At 38.0% G+C, this 18,911-nt stretch overlaps 1 protein-coding gene across 1 annotated transcript in view; it reads left to right on the forward strand.

Moving 5' to 3' along the window:
* NAV3 (neuron navigator 3) overlaps window positions 1–18,911 on the forward strand; it is a gene marked incomplete at its 5' end in the record, with an annotated part of 248,995 nt that overhangs the window by 142,450 nt on the left and 87,634 nt on the right. Inside the window, 3 exons of the mRNA XM_084205736.1 lie at window positions 835–943; window positions 2,650–3,033; window positions 6,373–6,492. Of these exons, the coding sequence (XP_084061862.1) occupies window positions 835–943; window positions 2,650–3,033; window positions 6,373–6,492 (613 nt within the window). The remainder of the gene's footprint in view (window positions 1–834; window positions 944–2,649; window positions 3,034–6,372; window positions 6,493–18,911) is intronic.

Here is an 18,911-nt window from a genome sequence, read left to right on the forward strand (position 1 = left end):
TTCTTTGATCTATGAATTTCCTAGAAAACCTGCATTTGTGTATGACCACTGGAGGCTTCTTTGAGGTTTATGATGTTTCTCTTTTGTAACGTATCATATATAACATCTCTTCTTTTTAAAATTTATTTTTAATTGTATGAAGGAAACATTGTTCTGGGTGAAGTTCTGAAGGTTTCATTATCTGAGATATGATACTAGCTTTTCACAATGGATCCTGAAGGTTGTTGAAATGTCTAATTGTATAAATGATGTGTGTGCTTAGAGTGTTCAGATTTGTATCCCAAGAAGCATATTTTATTTTATCCCATATGAAGAATAGTCAGTCTAGGAAAGATGCTTTATTAAGTGCTTTACTTAAGAAGTACTTTGAAATAGCCTGTGTTAATGTTAAGTGAATGCTGAAGAGTTGTTCTTAGAGTCATCCCAGTTTTTTTCTGGGATGACAGATCACAGATTTACTGTGGCTTTTTTCCTACTGACTGATGTAAAATGTCAAGGACTAAAAAGGGACTTTATAATGTATCAGGTGGTCTGGGGCTGCATCCTGCCTTGATTACAGAGGATAAAAATCCCAACACTGTAAATCAGAGTTTCATTAATAGATTTGGGCCTGCCTTAACAAGAATACTTTGGTTGTTTTTTTTTTACACACCACATGTTATCTATGTGCATATATGTGTTTTATTATTGAAAGGATGAAGTTTTATTTTTTGAAATATTAAAATATATTTACAATCATATGTGTGCATTCTTAGCTGGATACATGTGTGCACTTTATTCAACCTTATAAAATCACATGCTAAAGTGTATGCTGATTTTACTGTTTTCTTCCAGGGGAAGACCCTGAAACAAGAAGAATGAGAACTGTCAAGAACATTGCAGACCTGAGACAGAATTTGGAAGAAACCATGTCCAGCCTTAGAGGGACCCAGATAAGCCACAGGTATACTGGTTTTGTGTAGACTACTAAAAATATGGACCATGGGAGAGTATTACTAGTTGCTGAATGAATGAGAGACTTGCAAGGGAAAATTAGCTATGACACTAAACTGCCTGAGCAACTTACACGTGACTTTAATATACTATATTGTCAAAATGTCTTATACAATCATTCTTAAAGACAGTTATTGTTTCATACACATTTATTTAGAAGCTGATAAAATTTCTTTTAGGTAATCTTATAAATAGATGTTGGGGATGAGATCAAATGCAAGGAAAAATCTAAATGTAAAAAATAAATATGTCAACAATGAGAAAAAGACACACTGATGTAGTATTACAGTTATGAGCTCTCCACGTGTTTTTTTCTTCACCTTCCTTTTCTTCCCACATGAGCTCCCTTTTAATTTTGTTACAGATAAACCACCACCTTCTGATTGGTCCCTGGGGTCTCTGCTAATTTTGTAACACACAAAACATGTCTCAAGGATTCCATGTATGTGGTTATGGTCAGTCACACACTCGTATGGTGGATTTTCCACCAAAATAGTTTTACCACAGCACCTTCAATCACATGCACAGATTAGTAAAACCTCTAGGGTCAATATGCTCTTGTTCTAATCTTGGCTAAGATAGCAGCACCATTCCCACATGTAGAGATTGTAGAATCATGGAACCATGAAATTGTTTAGTTTGGAAAAGACCTAGAAGATCACAAAGTCCAACCATTAGCCCAGCACTGCTGAGTCCACCAATAAACCCTGTCCCAAAGTGCCACATCTACAAGTCTTGTAGATACTTCCAGTAATGGTGCCTGCACCTCTTCCCTGGGCAGCCTGTTCCAGTGCTTGGCAACCCTATCCACGAAGAAACTTTTCCTCTACTGTAAACCTCTCCTGTTACAACTTGAGGCCCCTTCCTCTTGTCCTATCAGTTGTTATCTAGGGGAAGAGGCCAATCCCCATCTGACTGCAGCCTCCTTTCAGGCAGTCACAGAGAGTGATAAGGTCTCTCCTGAGCCTCCTTTGCCACTCCTCATCAGACTTGTGCTCCAGACTCTTCACCACCTCCATTGCCCTTCTCTGGACACATTCCAGCACCTCAATGTCTTTCTTGTACTGAGGAGCCCAGAACTGGACACAGGATTTGAGGGGTGGCCTCACCAGCAGCGAGTAGAGGGGGCTGACAGTTTCCCTGCTCCTGCTGGCCACACTAGTGCTGATCCAGGCCAGGATGCCATTGGCCTTCTCGGCCACCTGGGGACACGCTGGCTTATGTTCTGCCACTGTCACCAGCACCCCAAGCTCTTTTTTTGCTGGGCTGCTTTCCAGCCACTCTGTCCCCAGCCTGTAGCACTGCGTGGGGTTTTTGGGACCCAAGAGTAGGATCTGGTTCTCGGCTTTGTTGAACCTCACACAATTGGCCTCAGCCTATTGATCCAGTCTGTGCAGACCCCTCTGTAGAGCCTTCCTGCCCTCCAGCAGATCAACACTCCTGCCCAACTTTCTGTCATCAGCAAAGTGACCGAGGGGGCACTCAGTCCCCTCATCCAGGTCATTTGTAAAGATACTAAACAGGACTGGCCTCACTACTGAGGGCATATACAAGCATATGTGTGCATTTGGTGAAACCACATACAGAGAGAGAATTTTTAAAAACTTTAGGAACATGGAAAGCACCGTTCACTGACTTCTCCATTCTGTTTGGCAGCACATTGGAGACAACTTTTGACAGCACTGTGACCACGGAGGTGAATGGGAGAAGCATACCGAGCTTATCCAGCCGATCCACCCCTGTGACTTGGCGGCTGGGGCAGGCCAGTCCTCGGCTGCAGGCGGGAGACGCTCCATCCTTGGGTGCGGGTTATCCTCGCAGCAGCGCCAGCCGCTTCATACACACAGACCCTTCTCGCTTCATGTACACCACCCCGCTCCGCCGAGCTGCTGTCTCTCGCCTTGGGAATATCTCACAGATTGACATGAGTGAGAAGGGAACTGCTGATTTGGACATATCCTCTGAGGCTGACGTTGGTGGCTACATGAGTGATGGAGACATTCTTGGGAAAAGCCTGAGGACTGATGACATCAACAGTGGGTAAGCAGCGCTTTTTCCCCATTTGAACTAATGCATGATTGGTAGGAGTAGGAGGATTTTTCTAGAAATTTTGGCACACAAGCAGAAGTTGCATTATAGTTGGAAAATGTAGATATACACATGCATATAAAAAGAAATAAGGCTCTAATCTGCCAATGATACTCTCAGCTGCCTTCGAATCCAGTTCTTCTCCTTTAACATCAAAATTACTTTGCTGTGAACTTTGAGTTTCAATGTTACTGGAAAATTCTAGTTGACCTGTGAGCCATCATTTTGCATTGTTTTCCCTGGGATGAGCCTTTTGGTGGTTTTATGTTTTGTTTGAGATGGTAGGTGTGCCATTGCATGCAGCTGATGAAAAACAGTTGTTGACAGCACTGACTTTCTGTTTCCACTTCAGATATTATCGAGCATAGTCATTGTAATGGGCCTTTATTGTAGGTTTTCTGCTGTGCATATCATATGAGCAGCAGTAATATCTTTTCATTAAAGACTAGACCAGTTACTCTTTTAGTGTATCCAGGAGGAAGAATCACAATTTTTATTTTTGTTTGCTCAATCAGATGAGGTACTGCAATTTGAGGTGCTGCCTTCCCTGTTTCAAATTCAGCAATTCTTACATCAGTCTAGGAAGACAAGTCACTTCAGTCCTGTGTATGTTAGAGCTCCTAGAACATCATTTAGAAAGAACAGCCATGTTACAGTTTTACTCAGACTTAAATTACTGTTCAGCGCTGCTGTTGGCACTCCAAGGCTGCTTGCTGACTGATGTAACACTATGTTAAATAGAAGTTCCATGGAGTACCTGGTCATGTCACACCACACTGCTTCACTCTATAATTTTAGAATTCTTTCTGTCAATCTAATCTCTTAGTTTGGAGCATAGCTATGATTAGAGAATAGTGGGGGATGAAATTGAATATGATACATTCCTAAAGGGAAATCTAAGTCTGTGATCAAAGCTTTCTCTAGAGTAGTGTCTCATCTCAAGCACCATCCAAAGATAGATCTCTAGAAAAAGCATCATTTTAAAGAAAGCATATTCCTATGTCTCCCCGGTCTACTTTTTCAGTGATCTGTGTATAGAGCGCTGCTGACAACGTTGTCCACAACACATCATTAATGACTGTCAAGTAGGATGCCGCATTTATATGTGCTAGAAAAAATACATATGGAAAATATGATACTTTCATGTCTGAGGACATTCCTTATCATAAAGGAAATATTAATGCTGTCTTCAACAGATGCATGGTTTTATTTAAAATTTTAAAAAAGGGAATCCTTTGCAGTGCCTCATGAGTTGTATTAATTAGCTTATCACATTAAAGAGTGAATATAGTCATCTTATGTGACTTTTCTTTGCATCTGTAATAAGGATAACTCAATAGATAGTAAGTTGCTCTGTGCTCAGTTAACATTTTTAGGTGCAGTAAATGTTAAGAACAAGTTGATAAGCTCTGAAATTTCAGGATTCACTGAGGCATGTAAAGTCTTATCTCCTCTATGCCTCTTCCATTATCAGTTTAATTACTTTAAACACTTGGGGAAAAGAATGCGGCAGTAATTAGAAATTAGTGCGAGGAAGGCCTCTTGCACTTGTCAAGTCTATCCTTACTTTTGCAGGAAAAAAAATCATATAGTCTGGATTACATTCAAGCCACAGCTAAATTTAATATGCAATTCTAGAGCTGTAGAATCTACTGGATATTTCACTGCTAGCTAAATAATCTGTCAAAAAATTCTGAATTTTGTCTTTAATAAAAAGATGAATATAATATGTAAATATGACTGTTAATTTACCTTTGAAAGCAAATATGAACTTACCTTCTCCAAACTCCAGATACCAAGGCTTCAGAAACACTTTGCCAAACTTCCATCCAAATCTCACCCATGCTTTAAACACCTCAGAGTTTTGTTGAAAATAATCAAAGGAACCCATTGTGTTTTAATGCATTTGAGGTTGCCTTCACCCATACTGCCACCCAGGACACGCTGCCTCCTCAGACTGGAGCTAACACCCAGGGCTCCACTCCTGCAGCTTTGCTCTCAAGGCCTGCCCCTGTTCAGACACCCCCAGCCACGGGGATGGAGGCAGAGGCAGTTGCTCCAGGCTGCTGAATTGGCCCCCAGGTCTCTGTCACAGATGATTTCAATTAAATCTGCTCCCAGAAGGAACCACAGGGAGAGGGCCAACAGAACAGCTGGAGTGGCAGCAGTGTGTGTGCGTGCCTTGGTTTGTGCCTGGGATTCTGCGTAATTACTAAAGTTAAATGTTTGTGTGCTTGCACACATGCTTAGACTGAAAGGTGTGTTTATGTGGCACCATTTCATGGATCAAGGAGAGCTTGTGTTAAAGACTGAATCATGAGTGGACTCTGGGAGATCATTTTAGCCATCAACCTGACATTGGGACTACCCCTATTTCAGTAAGTCTGTACTTTACTTTGAATAGGTTCAGTGAGGTACAGAATTTTTTTTCCGAATATGTATGCTTCTATGTTCAGTCCCATTCATGTGCGTGGTCCTTCAAAAATAAATTTATGCTAACTTTGTTGGTAAATTAAAGTTATCAGAAAATATAAAAGGGAAACAGAAAGAACAAGAGCCTAAGAGGGAGGGCAATTTATCAAAAGGTCCTTTGAGAACATAATGGAGAGGTCCTGTGGGTAAGACAGGCTGGTGATGCTGCTCCACTGTAAGGGCCAAGACATCTCAGACAACCAAACTGTAGGTAGACATTCCAAAAATTATTACTGGTACTTTTAATTCATAAACTTTTAATGGTTCTCTAGAGAGTAAACAGCACTATACTCACTGTTTCATTCATTAGACGTGCCTTATAATGTGGTGAGAATCAAGTAAAAGGAACACACATTAAAAGTATTCTTAAATATCATTGTAAGGTCTTCAGTGAATATCTCTTTCATATCTGAATAATTGCGTCCCAACAAGGACTGGGAATTTGGGTTCCTAATATCTGTTTGGATAAATGCAACTATTTTTTTTTTAAGCTGGAGTGATTTTTCTTGCACCTGGTGCTATTTTTTGGCAAAACCACAGTATTTAAAATGTGCTTTTGTACATACTTGAGGGCTTCAGTCTAAAAATATCTTAGTAAAAGAGGTTGGCCAGAGAAAAAGGCAAATGATCCCAGAAAACAGGCAGATACCCAATCTCCCTGTGCCGGCCACATAAAGTGGGAATATTTGGTATAAGTCCACCATTTAATAAGACAACCTGTATCTTAAACATTTGAATTTCACAGACCATTAACTTTAAAGTGAAACACATTGCCAGATGGCTGCATTTCCCACTGATTGACCACAGATTTATTTTCAGGTACATGACAGATGGAGGACTCAACCTATATACAAGAAGTCTGAACCGAATACCAGACCTTGCTGCTTCTCGAGACGTCATCCAGAGAGGGGTTCATGACGTGACTGTGGATGCTGACAGGTAAAAGTGCTTTGCTAAGTAAAAACCTGTCTGAGATCTATAAATATTTTGCATCCTTCGTACTTGCTAAAATATCATATAAGGGATAGGAAGCAAGCTTCTGAGGCTGTGAGTTTTCTGAGCACCCAAAATAGCAAATACCACAATGAGTGGGGGAAAAAAGCAAATTTCTCACATGGGAACGAGACTCAGGAAGAAGTTTTTGTTGTAGATGTAAGAGAAAATATTAAGAAGCCCTTATTTGCAATCTTAAACTTCTGAAATGGGACATGATTTTTACGGGTTGCCTTATCAGTTGATGAGCAAAGGGAAAATTCATATGGTCTTTAGGCAGCAGACAGATTGTATGTGCCTGGTGACATGGTTCAAAAGATACATTTGGATTTGGCTGGAGCTAGAACAATGGTCTTGTCCACCTGCTCTGCCCTTTGCAAGTACCAGAAGAAGGCAATACCAGCAAGTAGTGAGAAGTGAGAATTTGGGTTCTAACCCATTGTTTGTACAGTGGGGAAAAACAAACTCCAACCTGCCCTTGTATATGGGTGTCAGCATAAAAAACATGCTCACACTAGTATGTCTGTTCCTTTTCCTTAAGCTTAAAGTAGATTCATATTGGTGGCTTGTATTTACATCTGAGAAATAAAAATTCATAACCCAGCTTTTGCAGAACTTGGAGCTGTCAGCTCTGAGGTTTTAGTCAGACCATCATAGAGATAAGGAACAGCTGTGAAATTTGGCAGTCTAAAATGTTATGGGGTCGATTTGAGTGTCCTTGTTTTAAAATAAAGTGTCTTTTAGGGAAAATAAAAAAGTATTCAATCACAAAGGGGGCAAAGGGGGAAAAGGTTCATGGTTCTGGTTTTATAAACCTGGCAAATTAGTTAAGGAAGTTCTAGGATATTTACCTAGATATGATATAATTTTTACTTTTCACATTTTTTTATGAAAATATTCCTGTGACGTAAGTCAGGAATAGCCTGCATCAGTCAAACAGTGTGGGCAATGCATCAGAATAGAGGACATAATTTTCATCTAGGAAACCAGTTACTTGAAAAAGAAGGTTGCTTTAGCTGACATCAGAGCATTTGTTGACCTTGCAGAAAAACCCTATTTTAGATAGCAATTCAATTGAACATGGAAAGGTTCTTTGGAATGCAAGCATTGACATGATGCAAAGACCAGAGAAAGTGTGCGGTAGGCGTGTAAGAAAATGATTTGGATAGAACTCACGCAGTAACAGAAGGAAAAAATGAGATGTGGGCAGGAGGGACTTTTGTGGAGCTCTGTATGTGAGAACAGGAACCTTATGCTCAAAGTGAGAGAGAGGGTGGAAAATTTAGAGGCTGGCAGTCATGTAATTAGAGAATGTCACTAGTGCCCACGTTTTTGTATGTCTCTCTTTTTTCCCTAGGGAGTGAAGTTATTAGAGCTCTTCCCACCATGCAATATTCACACCCAGGTTTCAAACCACACAGATTTCCCCTGAGGGAAAAAGAAAGGTCCAAAATAAGGGATTTTTTACTTTTTCTTAGTATTCCTCAAGTTCTAGATGCCACTCAAACACTATTTTGCAGACTCTATAATCTACAAATGTGAAGTAGAACTTCAAGTAATGACTGCTTTCCCTTACACAAAGAAAGAAAGCTGGATTCCTATGTTCTTCTAGACCCTCTAAATGAGACTTCATTGAACATACTATGTTAATATTTAATGGAAAGGTTTGTCATAATGCACAGGCATAAGGTATTTAAGTTATGACTATTCAGACGAATTCTGGTATTCCCTGACTTTTCAATACGTTACTTTTACAAACTTAATCATTCTTTGTGGACATAGGGGGCAGGTGTTTTACATATAAGTGCATTTTATTCCTTGAAAAAGCAAAAGTTGTTTAGGAAGTGTAAAATGTAAATAATTTTATGAGTTTTGATGATAATAAAGCATGTGCTTACCATGGTTGCAAAAAAACCTGTGGTGGGTAGAAAAAAAATTGTTTATGATGATCTTCAAGAATGTGTGCCACATTTATGATGTGAAATCAATAGAGATTGCTGGGACTTCAGCAGGGTAAGCTTCATTCCTTCACAACAGTGTAAGTGCCTAAGATTTAGCCTAAATGTAGCCTTTTGCAACATTTTTTGTCTACTCTGAACAAAAAATAATAGGGTTTGTATCACAGCTTCAAGGTATGCCTTGCCACTGGGATGATGAACTTCTGTGAAAGAGGATTATTTTCCTCACTGTCATCCCAGTAGATATGTGAAGGACACATGCATTTTCTCTGTGGTATCATTACTATAAGCCTTTTTCATAATTGGCATGATCTGCCCTTGCCCTTCTGTTGTAAAGGACTCTGCTGGCATCTTTTTTCGGGCAGAAAATAAATTATATGCTGCAAATATCTGATTTATATTAGCAAGCAGGAGAGAAGTTTTGGTATTTTGCCCATTACTAGAGGCAGCAACTTTTGCTGACAGCAATTCCATGTTCATGAAAACTCAACCTGGGTTTTTTTCTGGCAACCTAAGTTATATCTTCTGCTTATATTTTAAAACTTTTTCTCTTTGTGAGCTGGCAGTACAATATTCTTTAGAGATGGGGACTGATATCTCTAAGGGTGATACTGTTTTTGGTAAATTTTTACTTTCAGACTGATTCTCATTTCCTGGATCGTGTAAAAAGACAGCAAGGTCCCCAGTGTGATGACACTAATTTGTTTCAGAGAGCACCTGTATCTTCACATCTTTCCAAAAAGCAAAGGATTGAAGGATTTCCATGTTGGAAACCTAGCCTGAGAGAGCTCATCCCCATAATAACATTGAATTGCTCTTTGAACTTCATAAAAGTTAAATTCACAAAGTCAACATAAGCCAAGGCTTAAGTATTGCTTTCATAAAGCACTGCTTGCATAAAGCACATTGGTGCAGAAAGTAGTGCAGCAAACTTGCTTGTTCTGTTGAAGGAATTGTAAAGGATGAAAGGACACTGGCAGCATCAGATGTCAACAGTTGTTCCACTAAGTTGTTTTTTGTTTGTGGGTTTTTTGTTTGGTTGGTTTTGCTTTTGTTTTCGTTTTTTTTTAATTGGACGCTTTTTTTTTTTTTAAATAAATGCCTATTCCTTCCAGTTCACCTTGTTTCAGTTACCATAAGAAATGAATCAGAGAGGAAGATGGATTTTCTTTATCAGGTATAACATGGGATATGGCTAAAGAGTTCTCAGTGGTATTATTTACATTTCATCTCTCGTCCTGTCTACTTCCTCTACACTCTAGCATTTGCCTTCTGGGACTTGGAGAGGGAGTATTTGAGGAACATTCTTGGATTTCAAAGCCTTTTTCAAAGTAAGATGAGCCAAAAGAGATTAGATATAAGCACACATAATGAATTATGTTCTTTGGAAGAATAAGGTTTGTTGCAATGTAGGTTGTAATGTTTCCAAACCACCCTGTGATGTCCATGAAAACTGTTAAGGAAGTTTAAAGCAAGCCCTATTAAAAGGGATATAGCTCCACTGAGTTCAAACATTGTCCTTCCACTCCCTATACATGGAGAACTTAGTGGAGTGTGTCATAAGCCACAGCTTTCTTCACCTTCATGAGTCAACATAGGTTGTACAACCACTTTCCCCTCACATCCCTTGAATGCAGTATTCTTGCTCTTTCACCTTCTTTTTGGATGAAACCCAAAGCTTTAAAGTTTGTGCTGCTTAATGTGCTTCTGTCGTGACCCACTTCAGCTACTTTCCTGTTGCATTGAATCTGAGCCCCCATAATAGGTTCTTATGCATAAGGAATCTCCCAAATGCTTCCACCATCTGCCACATGTGCAGAAGATTTGGCGCTTATCTCAGACTAGCTCAGGCTGGCCTGGTTGTTCTCAGCCAAACCATAATCATCAAAATACATTATTAATTATAATAAAATAATTCCAGATTTTGCCTGTAGTTTATTAGCTAACTTCCTGCATGAATGACTATAAGTCTTCTTCTGGTGTTTGTCTGAGTAGATCAGCCTTGAGTTGGAGTACTGTGCATTTGAAAAAGGAACTTTTCTAGAGTTTAATATGCATTGAACTGGGAGCTCTGTTTCATAGGGTTGGTCATATCAGAAGAGGCTGAGACATCATGATCAGTAACTTGAAATCCAAATAGAATAAAATGCCTGTTCTCATCCTATACAGTTCTAGAAGCACATGGAAATTTCTGCTGTCATTTGGAATTTACCCCATTTTATGTATACCCCAAAGGGGCATACTTTACTTTTTGCCTTTCTATCCAGATGAATCTGTGTGATGTGTGCTTCATCGCTGTACGAATACTGTGTTTTCTGCTGGATGTCTCTGCAGTTTGATATTGATGTGACCATTTTTCTGCCAAGTTGCAACTATTACCTGTTCAGTTTGCTGCTTCTGGTTGCAGAACAGGATTTGCTATGGATAAAGGAAATGTATATGCCACAGTACTGAGCTATGCACTGTGTGCACACATTCAGCTATCTACCCTTTCCTTTGCCAACAATCCAGGTCTCTCCAACACTGGGTACCTGTGTCTGTGGCAATAAATGCAAATATCCATCCCACAGATATGAAATAATAAACAATAAAGCGCAGAAACAGATATGCCTTCTTCTTGCTGGCTAAGGCATTCTTGGGCAAAACTGAGTTTTGCTGTAAAACTTCACTGTGTGGGGAGGCTTCCAATATCTTTGCATCTGCTTTCACCACTCAGTATGCCTGTGACTTACTCTGTTCACAATCTAAAAAAGTCATTGAATGTCTTCAAGTCAGCATGGTTCATATAGTTGTGTGATCTGCTATCATTTTCTTGGTTGTGATTTTATAGTATTAGTAAGTTCTTAGGATGTTGGAAAAAAATTAAGTATCTATACCTCACTGTTTTTGCAGTTACTGTTCAAATACCTATAGAAGACGTAATTATAGAAGCTCTCTTGTGAAGTAATTTAAATTTTAAAGAGTTTTTACTATTATTGTTCTCTTCTATACTTTTAATCTTCTCTAATTTCTTTTCACAGCTGTTGCTGTTAACATTTCCCACCATTTACTTTTTTATTATTCTCAAATGATCCTGCATTTTCATAGTCTCTGGTGTAAATCTTTCCTTATCTTGGCATCTGCTAGGCTATCAAGGAAGTTACTAGTTAGAAGTATCCATTTCAGTGTGTATCTTGGCTTTTATTGTTTCTGCAAAGTATGGATGCTAAATTTAAGTACCTAAAGCATAAATATGTGCGTATCCATGCATGAAGGGCAGAATAATTGTGTCAAAAGGAGCACGCCTGGAGTTTTGGCTCATTATTTTGTTAAGTATTTAAAATTCTTTGAGGATGAATTCCTTATTTTCAAAAGCATAATGAGAAATAAATTTTTCAGTAATACAATTTTGTACAGCATTATTAATTTAGAAAGAATGTTATTTGAATTAGTATGATTTATTGTTTCTGGTCATGCTTTCAAAAGTCAGGATTTGAGCAACATAAAATAGGCAAAGCAACTGGACTTTGATCTAATTTTGTGAGGTTCACCCCTTCCTTGCTTGCTTTAAACATCTACTGTAATTGCCCATAGAACCACAAACCAAAACATGGAAGCATTTACCAGCTGTGTGGTTTTTGGTTCAGATACTGTTTTATTATCAGTGACATAAACAAACTGCATTGTTAGCATGCTGTCATTAGGATATTAAACAGTCAGGATCCTGCAACATCATGTCTGCAGACACAGTTTTGTGCACCCAGCTTGCACAGGAAGATCACACTCAGAAAAGGCAAATGTGAATGGCAGATGTTTACCTTAAAACAAGACCAGGCTGCAAATGACAAATTAAGTTTTCTCTTTTCGAAATTTTTATTAAGTGGAAGGAAGAGGGACAACTAGTTTCAGTTTAGATTAAAAAGGAATTATTAGAAAGAAGTATTTAAACTTTTGCAGGAATACAAGACAAGTACATTCTCATGCCATGCTAAGTGAGCTGAACATATGGTTTGCTGCAGGTTTATTGAACCAAAGGCTGGCTCTTTACAGATGACATATGTAATAATTTCATAAATGGTATTTTGAAAAGTGGATGGTGTGGAGCTAGGTATTAATGACATGCAGTCTGTTGGCATTTCTGCTTATTTTGAAATTTGGTTTAATGCTTTAAAGATATTTGAAGTGAGGAAGGAATTTATCTTTTATTAATGGATTTCTAATTCTTGACTTCAGGCAAAGTGTAGATGGTTTATTTTGATTGCAATCTACTTCTGAAGAGAGTATCAGTCTATTTAATAAAAGCTTTCTAAGACTCAGTTTACAGTTTCAGCAGCAGCAGCAGCATTTTGGTCCATCACTGTACTTCATTATTACCAGCAAAGACTACTGTACTGTCTCTTTATGTTAGAATAAAACATGGGTAGTATGATTTAAATCACTAACCAAAATACCCCAGGCTCAAATATAAAATTCAAGAACTTGAATCTCCCATGTGATACCTACTTGAGTCCTGGAGTCAAGAAATAAATTAATTTCTTTAAAATGTCTTGATTAATTTGATGGCTGAAGGAAACAAATATTGTCATTTAAGTCTCCTGCATGGCTATTTTAAAAAAAATCATATTGAAATTTGTAATAAAATAGCTGCAATTGATATTAAAGTTCTAACATTAACAAGCACATGGTGCTTTAGACAGAAGCCTCATAAAACTGGATATAAAAATATGGATTTTGATGATTTATTACTGGAGATAAAGCAGCTCATGATTGCTAAGCTGTCTTTTGTTCCAAATTGCCTGAGAGATACTTCTTTCATGGTTAAGTCATTTTTTAAAGAACTGCTTTTATAATAGTTGCATTCCAGACTGAGCTATTGCCTGCCTGTCAAACTAAACATATGAATTATAAGAACATTCCAATTAACCCTTTCATGGAAAACAATTAATTTGTAACATTATAAAAATCCTTTGCCTTGGATTTATTAGGTATAAGTTTACTTCAAATGAAATATGAATTCAGCAACTTCAGCAGACCTCTAGAACAATGAGAAATAGATAAAAAGGGAGAGCCCCATCAGGATGGGCTTTTTGCACTCAGGAGATGTCATAAGAAAGGGGTTGAATGTACTGTTGTTTTGTACACCTGCACTTTCTCCTTGTTGACAGGTGGAAAAAATAGTTAAATGAAAGGAAGGATGAATTTAAGTTAAACTAAATAACTAAAGTGTGAATGCACTTTGCTGCTCAGGCTGTAGGGAGGCTTCCAGCGCACTCTTTCCTTTGCAATGTGCTGCTCTTGCAGCAAAACAGGGCTACTCTGTCCTGGGCCTCCAGGAAAGCAGTGATGTTCAATACATTTTGGAACTGAAATTGCATTGCAAGATAACTTTATCATTAGTGGTTAAAGATAGCTGGAATCCAGATGGAGACTGGTTATGGGTTATCTATGATTAAATAAAATTAAAAGAAGGATGTCTCTAAAGCTGCGCAGGTTAAAAAACGTGGGAGCCTTTTATTTTCCTTGACAGAGAAATAGACTTTGAACACTGTAGGCTGGCTAAAGAGTGAGTTCAAAGGGAGAGAGCATGAAGGGAAAGCTGGGAAGAATACCACGTGGCTGACACCCTGCCATCTAGCGCGTAGAATACCCTGTGCTGCAGGCTGCCCGATGCGGAGCGCTGCATGTGTTAACCTTCCCTTTTGGAACAAATCCCTCCATTTGCTTATATCAACATTTTACTTATAAATCTTAATGATGTCACCTCTGAGTCTTCTTTTGATGGAGAGAGAAAAAGACAAGCCTCCCTCATCAATCTGTTCTCCAAGTACTGTTGTGGAGGCTTCCTGCCCCTCCTGAGCCCCTCCGGACAGCCTCAGCTCCACAGAGGGAAATGTTTGGTGCAGCAATATGCTAGGAGTTTGTTTGCTTTTGATGTTACAGCACTAATCTCATCTGTATCTAATTGTTAAAATATTAAGTCTTCAAAGATTTCCTTTGTAAACAAAAGATTGTCATAACAATTTAAGCAGGATCAGATGTGTAAATTTAGAGTGGAGCCCTCATTGAATTCTACAGAAGTTTTTTTGCAAAAGGATACAATATACTTATAATTCAAACCTGCTTAGTGAACTGAATAATCTAAAATAATCTAAAATACATTATTTGAAGGAAATTTTAAAACCAGATTTACCTAAATAAATTTACCTTCATAAACAATAAACTTTTAATCTCTTACCTATGTGCACTAGCTTTAATTTCTCATGTGCTAAATTTTCCCTTTTATGCCTTTTGAATGCATTGAACTCTAGTATGTTTCATACTGCAGAATAGAATGTAAAATGGCTGCTCACCATATCAACTGCTGTGAATGCAAATTCATAAAAGTAAAAATTGCTTTACTGCAGTTTAAATACATGTGTAGTGTTGGAAATAATTGCATTGCCCTGAGAAGTACAATAACTGTTAAAACAGGTGTTTATCATTCCTCAAAGTGCTTTGTCTAGAAACAAATCTTACTGATGCAAGTTAGTGTCTTCTATGTTTAAATACCCAACAGTTTTTGGGTATTTAATCAGTATACCTAGACACTAGGTATACTGATTTAAAAGTGAAATTAGGGTATTTCAAATGGATAGGATTTCAACCAGTTTCTGGAAAAGAAACTACAGAGTCAGAAAACACTAAGTTATGTACTGCAAATCTTCTGACTGTTTATCAGTGAACAGATTCATACTGATAGCCAGGACATAAAAGCTGAAATTTTTTGATTCAAACTGGAAATCCACACACAATTTTAATAGAATTGTGAACTTTAGGAACAAGATATGAAGAATAAAGGTAATTCATTTTTTTAAATCAAGCCTAGATCTTTGTATAAGATATTTATTTACTGATTTAAATACTAAAGTAGACAAAATTTAATAAGTGGTGTGCATCTGGGGTGACTGGAGGACGTGTAATTCTTTCTGAGAAGCCAGAGATCAGCAAAGGTGTATATCTTCATGATTCATGAACCACCATCTGGAAGCCCTTATCTCTGTTAACTGTACTAGGAACATTGCTAGACATCTAGCTTTTGGGTTATATTAAGATAAAATATAACTGTTTTGAAAAATTAAAAAAATAACCCTAATTTTTTTTAAATTTTAAATAAAATAAATTCTAGTAGAGCATTGCAGGGAAGTGACAGGCTGTCATGCAGGGATTGTTCCATAGTGGAAGGAGTTATCTTTCAAGGGTTCTTAGAATGATTTTCCTAAAATGGAGTCTTTCTCTATACATCAAAGTTATTGAAAGAGAAATCAGCATGGTTTTTTAAGGCTGAAGATTTATTCTTTTTCCTCTTTGAGTTAAAATCATTCCCCTTCATGAAAAGAGTTGACTCAGTATGCCACTTATAACCCAAACGTTCTGATGCATAGTAAATAACTGAATTGCTCTATTTTACAAATCTTTTTCCTTTGTTCAGTGCAGAAAGAAATTTATGATCCCTTCTTTAGTACATCTTTCTTTCTAATCATTTAAATTAATGATACCAGCCATACTCTTGAGAAATGGATTAATATCAAGTGGATAAACTCAGTGCAAAAACATGTAGAAAAAATAATTTTGTGTATTAAAAATAATAGGTGCTGACAACAATAATTTAGAGCCTTCCAGATAAATTTTGAAACGTAATGTCCTAGCAAGATTTTCAACATCTTTCCCTAAACAGCTTATTTCCGATAAAATTTCCACTTATTTTCTTTTGAAATGCATCTGTTGGATTGGAAATGTTGGAAATTTTAAGATGAGCAGGCTTGTGTGTGTATGTGATATTCCAGCAAGCCACTGAATTGTAGAGTAGTGGAAAGTGAGCCCCAATAACTCTGAATCAAGCTCTGCAGCTTTCCAGTGTGGGCAGCAAGAACAGCCTACATCACAGAAAATTGATGATAGATAGTTTATTAATTTTGGATTGCTGCCTTGGTATTATTGTTCCTTGGTGATGATTTGTCAGGTTCTTGGACTTAGTGCAGCTATTTGGTCCAAGTCAGCGCAAAGGCAATAAATCCTGAAGGTAGCTGGTCAGCAGTGCCACATGTAATTTTGGTCCTCAGTCTGTAGTGGGTTTGAATAATGCTCATTGAGGTAACCATAGCTATTTCCTTGACAAGTGCTCCTTTCCTCTAACTAGCCATGACTGTGCTGCAAGGGAGAACTGAATAATGTGATATTTGCTGTCTTAAACCTGCAAGGAGATTCTCCTATTTCTGCTACCAGCTTCTGAAAAACCACCTTCCTGTATTTGAGTAGCAGCTTTGTGTGGTGTTTGTTCCTGGTATTTGCAAGGAGAATCTGGGATAAAAGCTTGAGATAAATCCTAAGACTAATCCAACTTAAGTATCTCACATCTGGTTTTATAGAAGTTTTATTTCAAAACCTGAGCCAGGTTATCAAGAATTAACTACTGTCTAAAAAGAAAAAAAAATAGGAAAATTTAGGCAAAATAAATAAGAATCCTTTGATTAAAAAATGAGAATTGTAAGTAACCTAGTAATTTCCAGATGGCTTGCACTATGGAGGTTGAAAAGCTATAAATAAAAATAAATTTTCAGAGGACAGTGTTAAATCTTTACATGTTTACTATTCATCTTTTAGGCAAACAGAAATGCTCCTGAGTGAACTTTAAAAAACTGAATCTTTCCCAGCTAATTGTTTTCTATTTCACCTTTGAATGTTTTTCCAAAATACTGTTTGCAGAAGTGTGCCATAATGTAGAAATTATGCCAAACATGTGTCAGGTCTTTCTGAATGGCACATGATTAGATTCAAGAGCTGAATGCTTAAGCTGTAGATTTAGCAAATTACATTCTCTTTTCATTTGACCCTCGAGAATTTCCTCAAGAGAAATTGGTGGATTAATGTACTTGTCATAGAAAGCCATATCTATTTCAGGAAACTCAGTTAGACATGAATGTTTCTCTCCTTCCCTGTCTTTTTCTATTTCTGATAGGAAAATAAACCCCATTAGGTTGAACAGCTATGACTTTAGACGTGGAACAGTCTGATGAGAATATTGTGGGTCTCTAAAGTATTTAAACAGCCTAACTTTTGCTATATGTATTTTACTACTCAGTCCCAGTGAAAAAGATAAAACAGCTCCTACACTTCCTCTCCAGCACATACCCTACATGCAATACTGTATTTGTCATTCAGAGATTTCCAAAAAGGATTTTATTAGCACACTCTAAATACTCTTTACACGTCACCAAAATTATTTCATGCTTTCCTTAGCAGCTCTTCAGGATGAGTTTATGTTACAAGGGCAGTCAGAAAGTTACCTGCTGGCTGGGCTAAACCAGGAGCAGGAAGCTTCCAGAGAGACAGCAGGGAAGGGCCTTCATCATGTAGAGGATGCAAACTGTGTTACTAATTGTGTATCAAAGCAGAATTATCATACATCTCCTAGCACCTCAAGGTCCTCTGAAGAGACTGCTGAAACTATGCATAAAAGATATCAGAGGGGTACTGGGGAGAGTGCTGTTTTCAACAGTGTTCATAGCATGACAAGCAGCGTCTGTGCCTTTGTGGCTGCCCTTCTGCTCTGGTTGGTGTGCCAGCAGCATTAGACCCTGCAATATCATCATTCAACCCAGCTGGGATGCTCTCAAATTATTTTATAGGCTGTTGACAAAAAAAAAAAAAAGGCAAGTATGTATTTTGTGTTTGGCTTCAGCATACTTTGAGATGCTTTGCCTTATTTTAGAGGAACATGGTTGGACTTTTGTTGCAGAGGATGTTGGCCAGGTGCAGAGAGAGCCCTAAGCATCCCTGCCGTGCTGCTGGCAGGTCAGAGGGGCCTGTGAGCTCAGCAGAGGTGGGGTGGCTCCCTGAGCTCCATGCCTCAGCACTTGCCAGTTGCTATGTGTAGCCAAGTGATTGCAGAAGAACTCTTTGTCTTTGTGATGCTCTCAATTACAAAAAACATTTCATTAATTGCCAGTTATCCCCAGATTGTGGAAATGCAGACGTGGCCTGGAGGCATCAATGTATTCTGTGCGCAGTTGGGATGGAGCAGGGGATTTAACCTGCAGGAGCTGAGCATGTAAAACTCAAATAAAGTACATGAGGAGAACTGTATTAACTCCAGATAAATCACTGCTTATTGTAACAGGAATGGAAAGACATTTATCACAGGAGTACTTGAGAGTAATATCCTATAGTGGCAAAAAATTTACTGATAGTTTTTCTTTGTGCTACAGTTTCAAAGTTTCTTTGATACATTTTTAGCTGCCAGTTTGTAATGCAGGCTTGGTGTCAGTTCCATTAGGACTTTGTGCAAGCCCTAGGAATCAGCTGGCTTCTTCTTCTAATCAGAGTAAGATCCCATGAAGCTAATATCAGAGGCTCTATAAAAATGTATGGCAGCAACAGTTTTTAAGAAAA

The sequence above is a fragment of the Fringilla coelebs genome (assembly GCF_963513975.1).
Source record: "Fringilla coelebs genome assembly, chromosome: 5".
Taxonomy (NCBI): domain Eukaryota; kingdom Metazoa; phylum Chordata; class Aves; order Passeriformes; family Fringillidae; genus Fringilla; species Fringilla coelebs.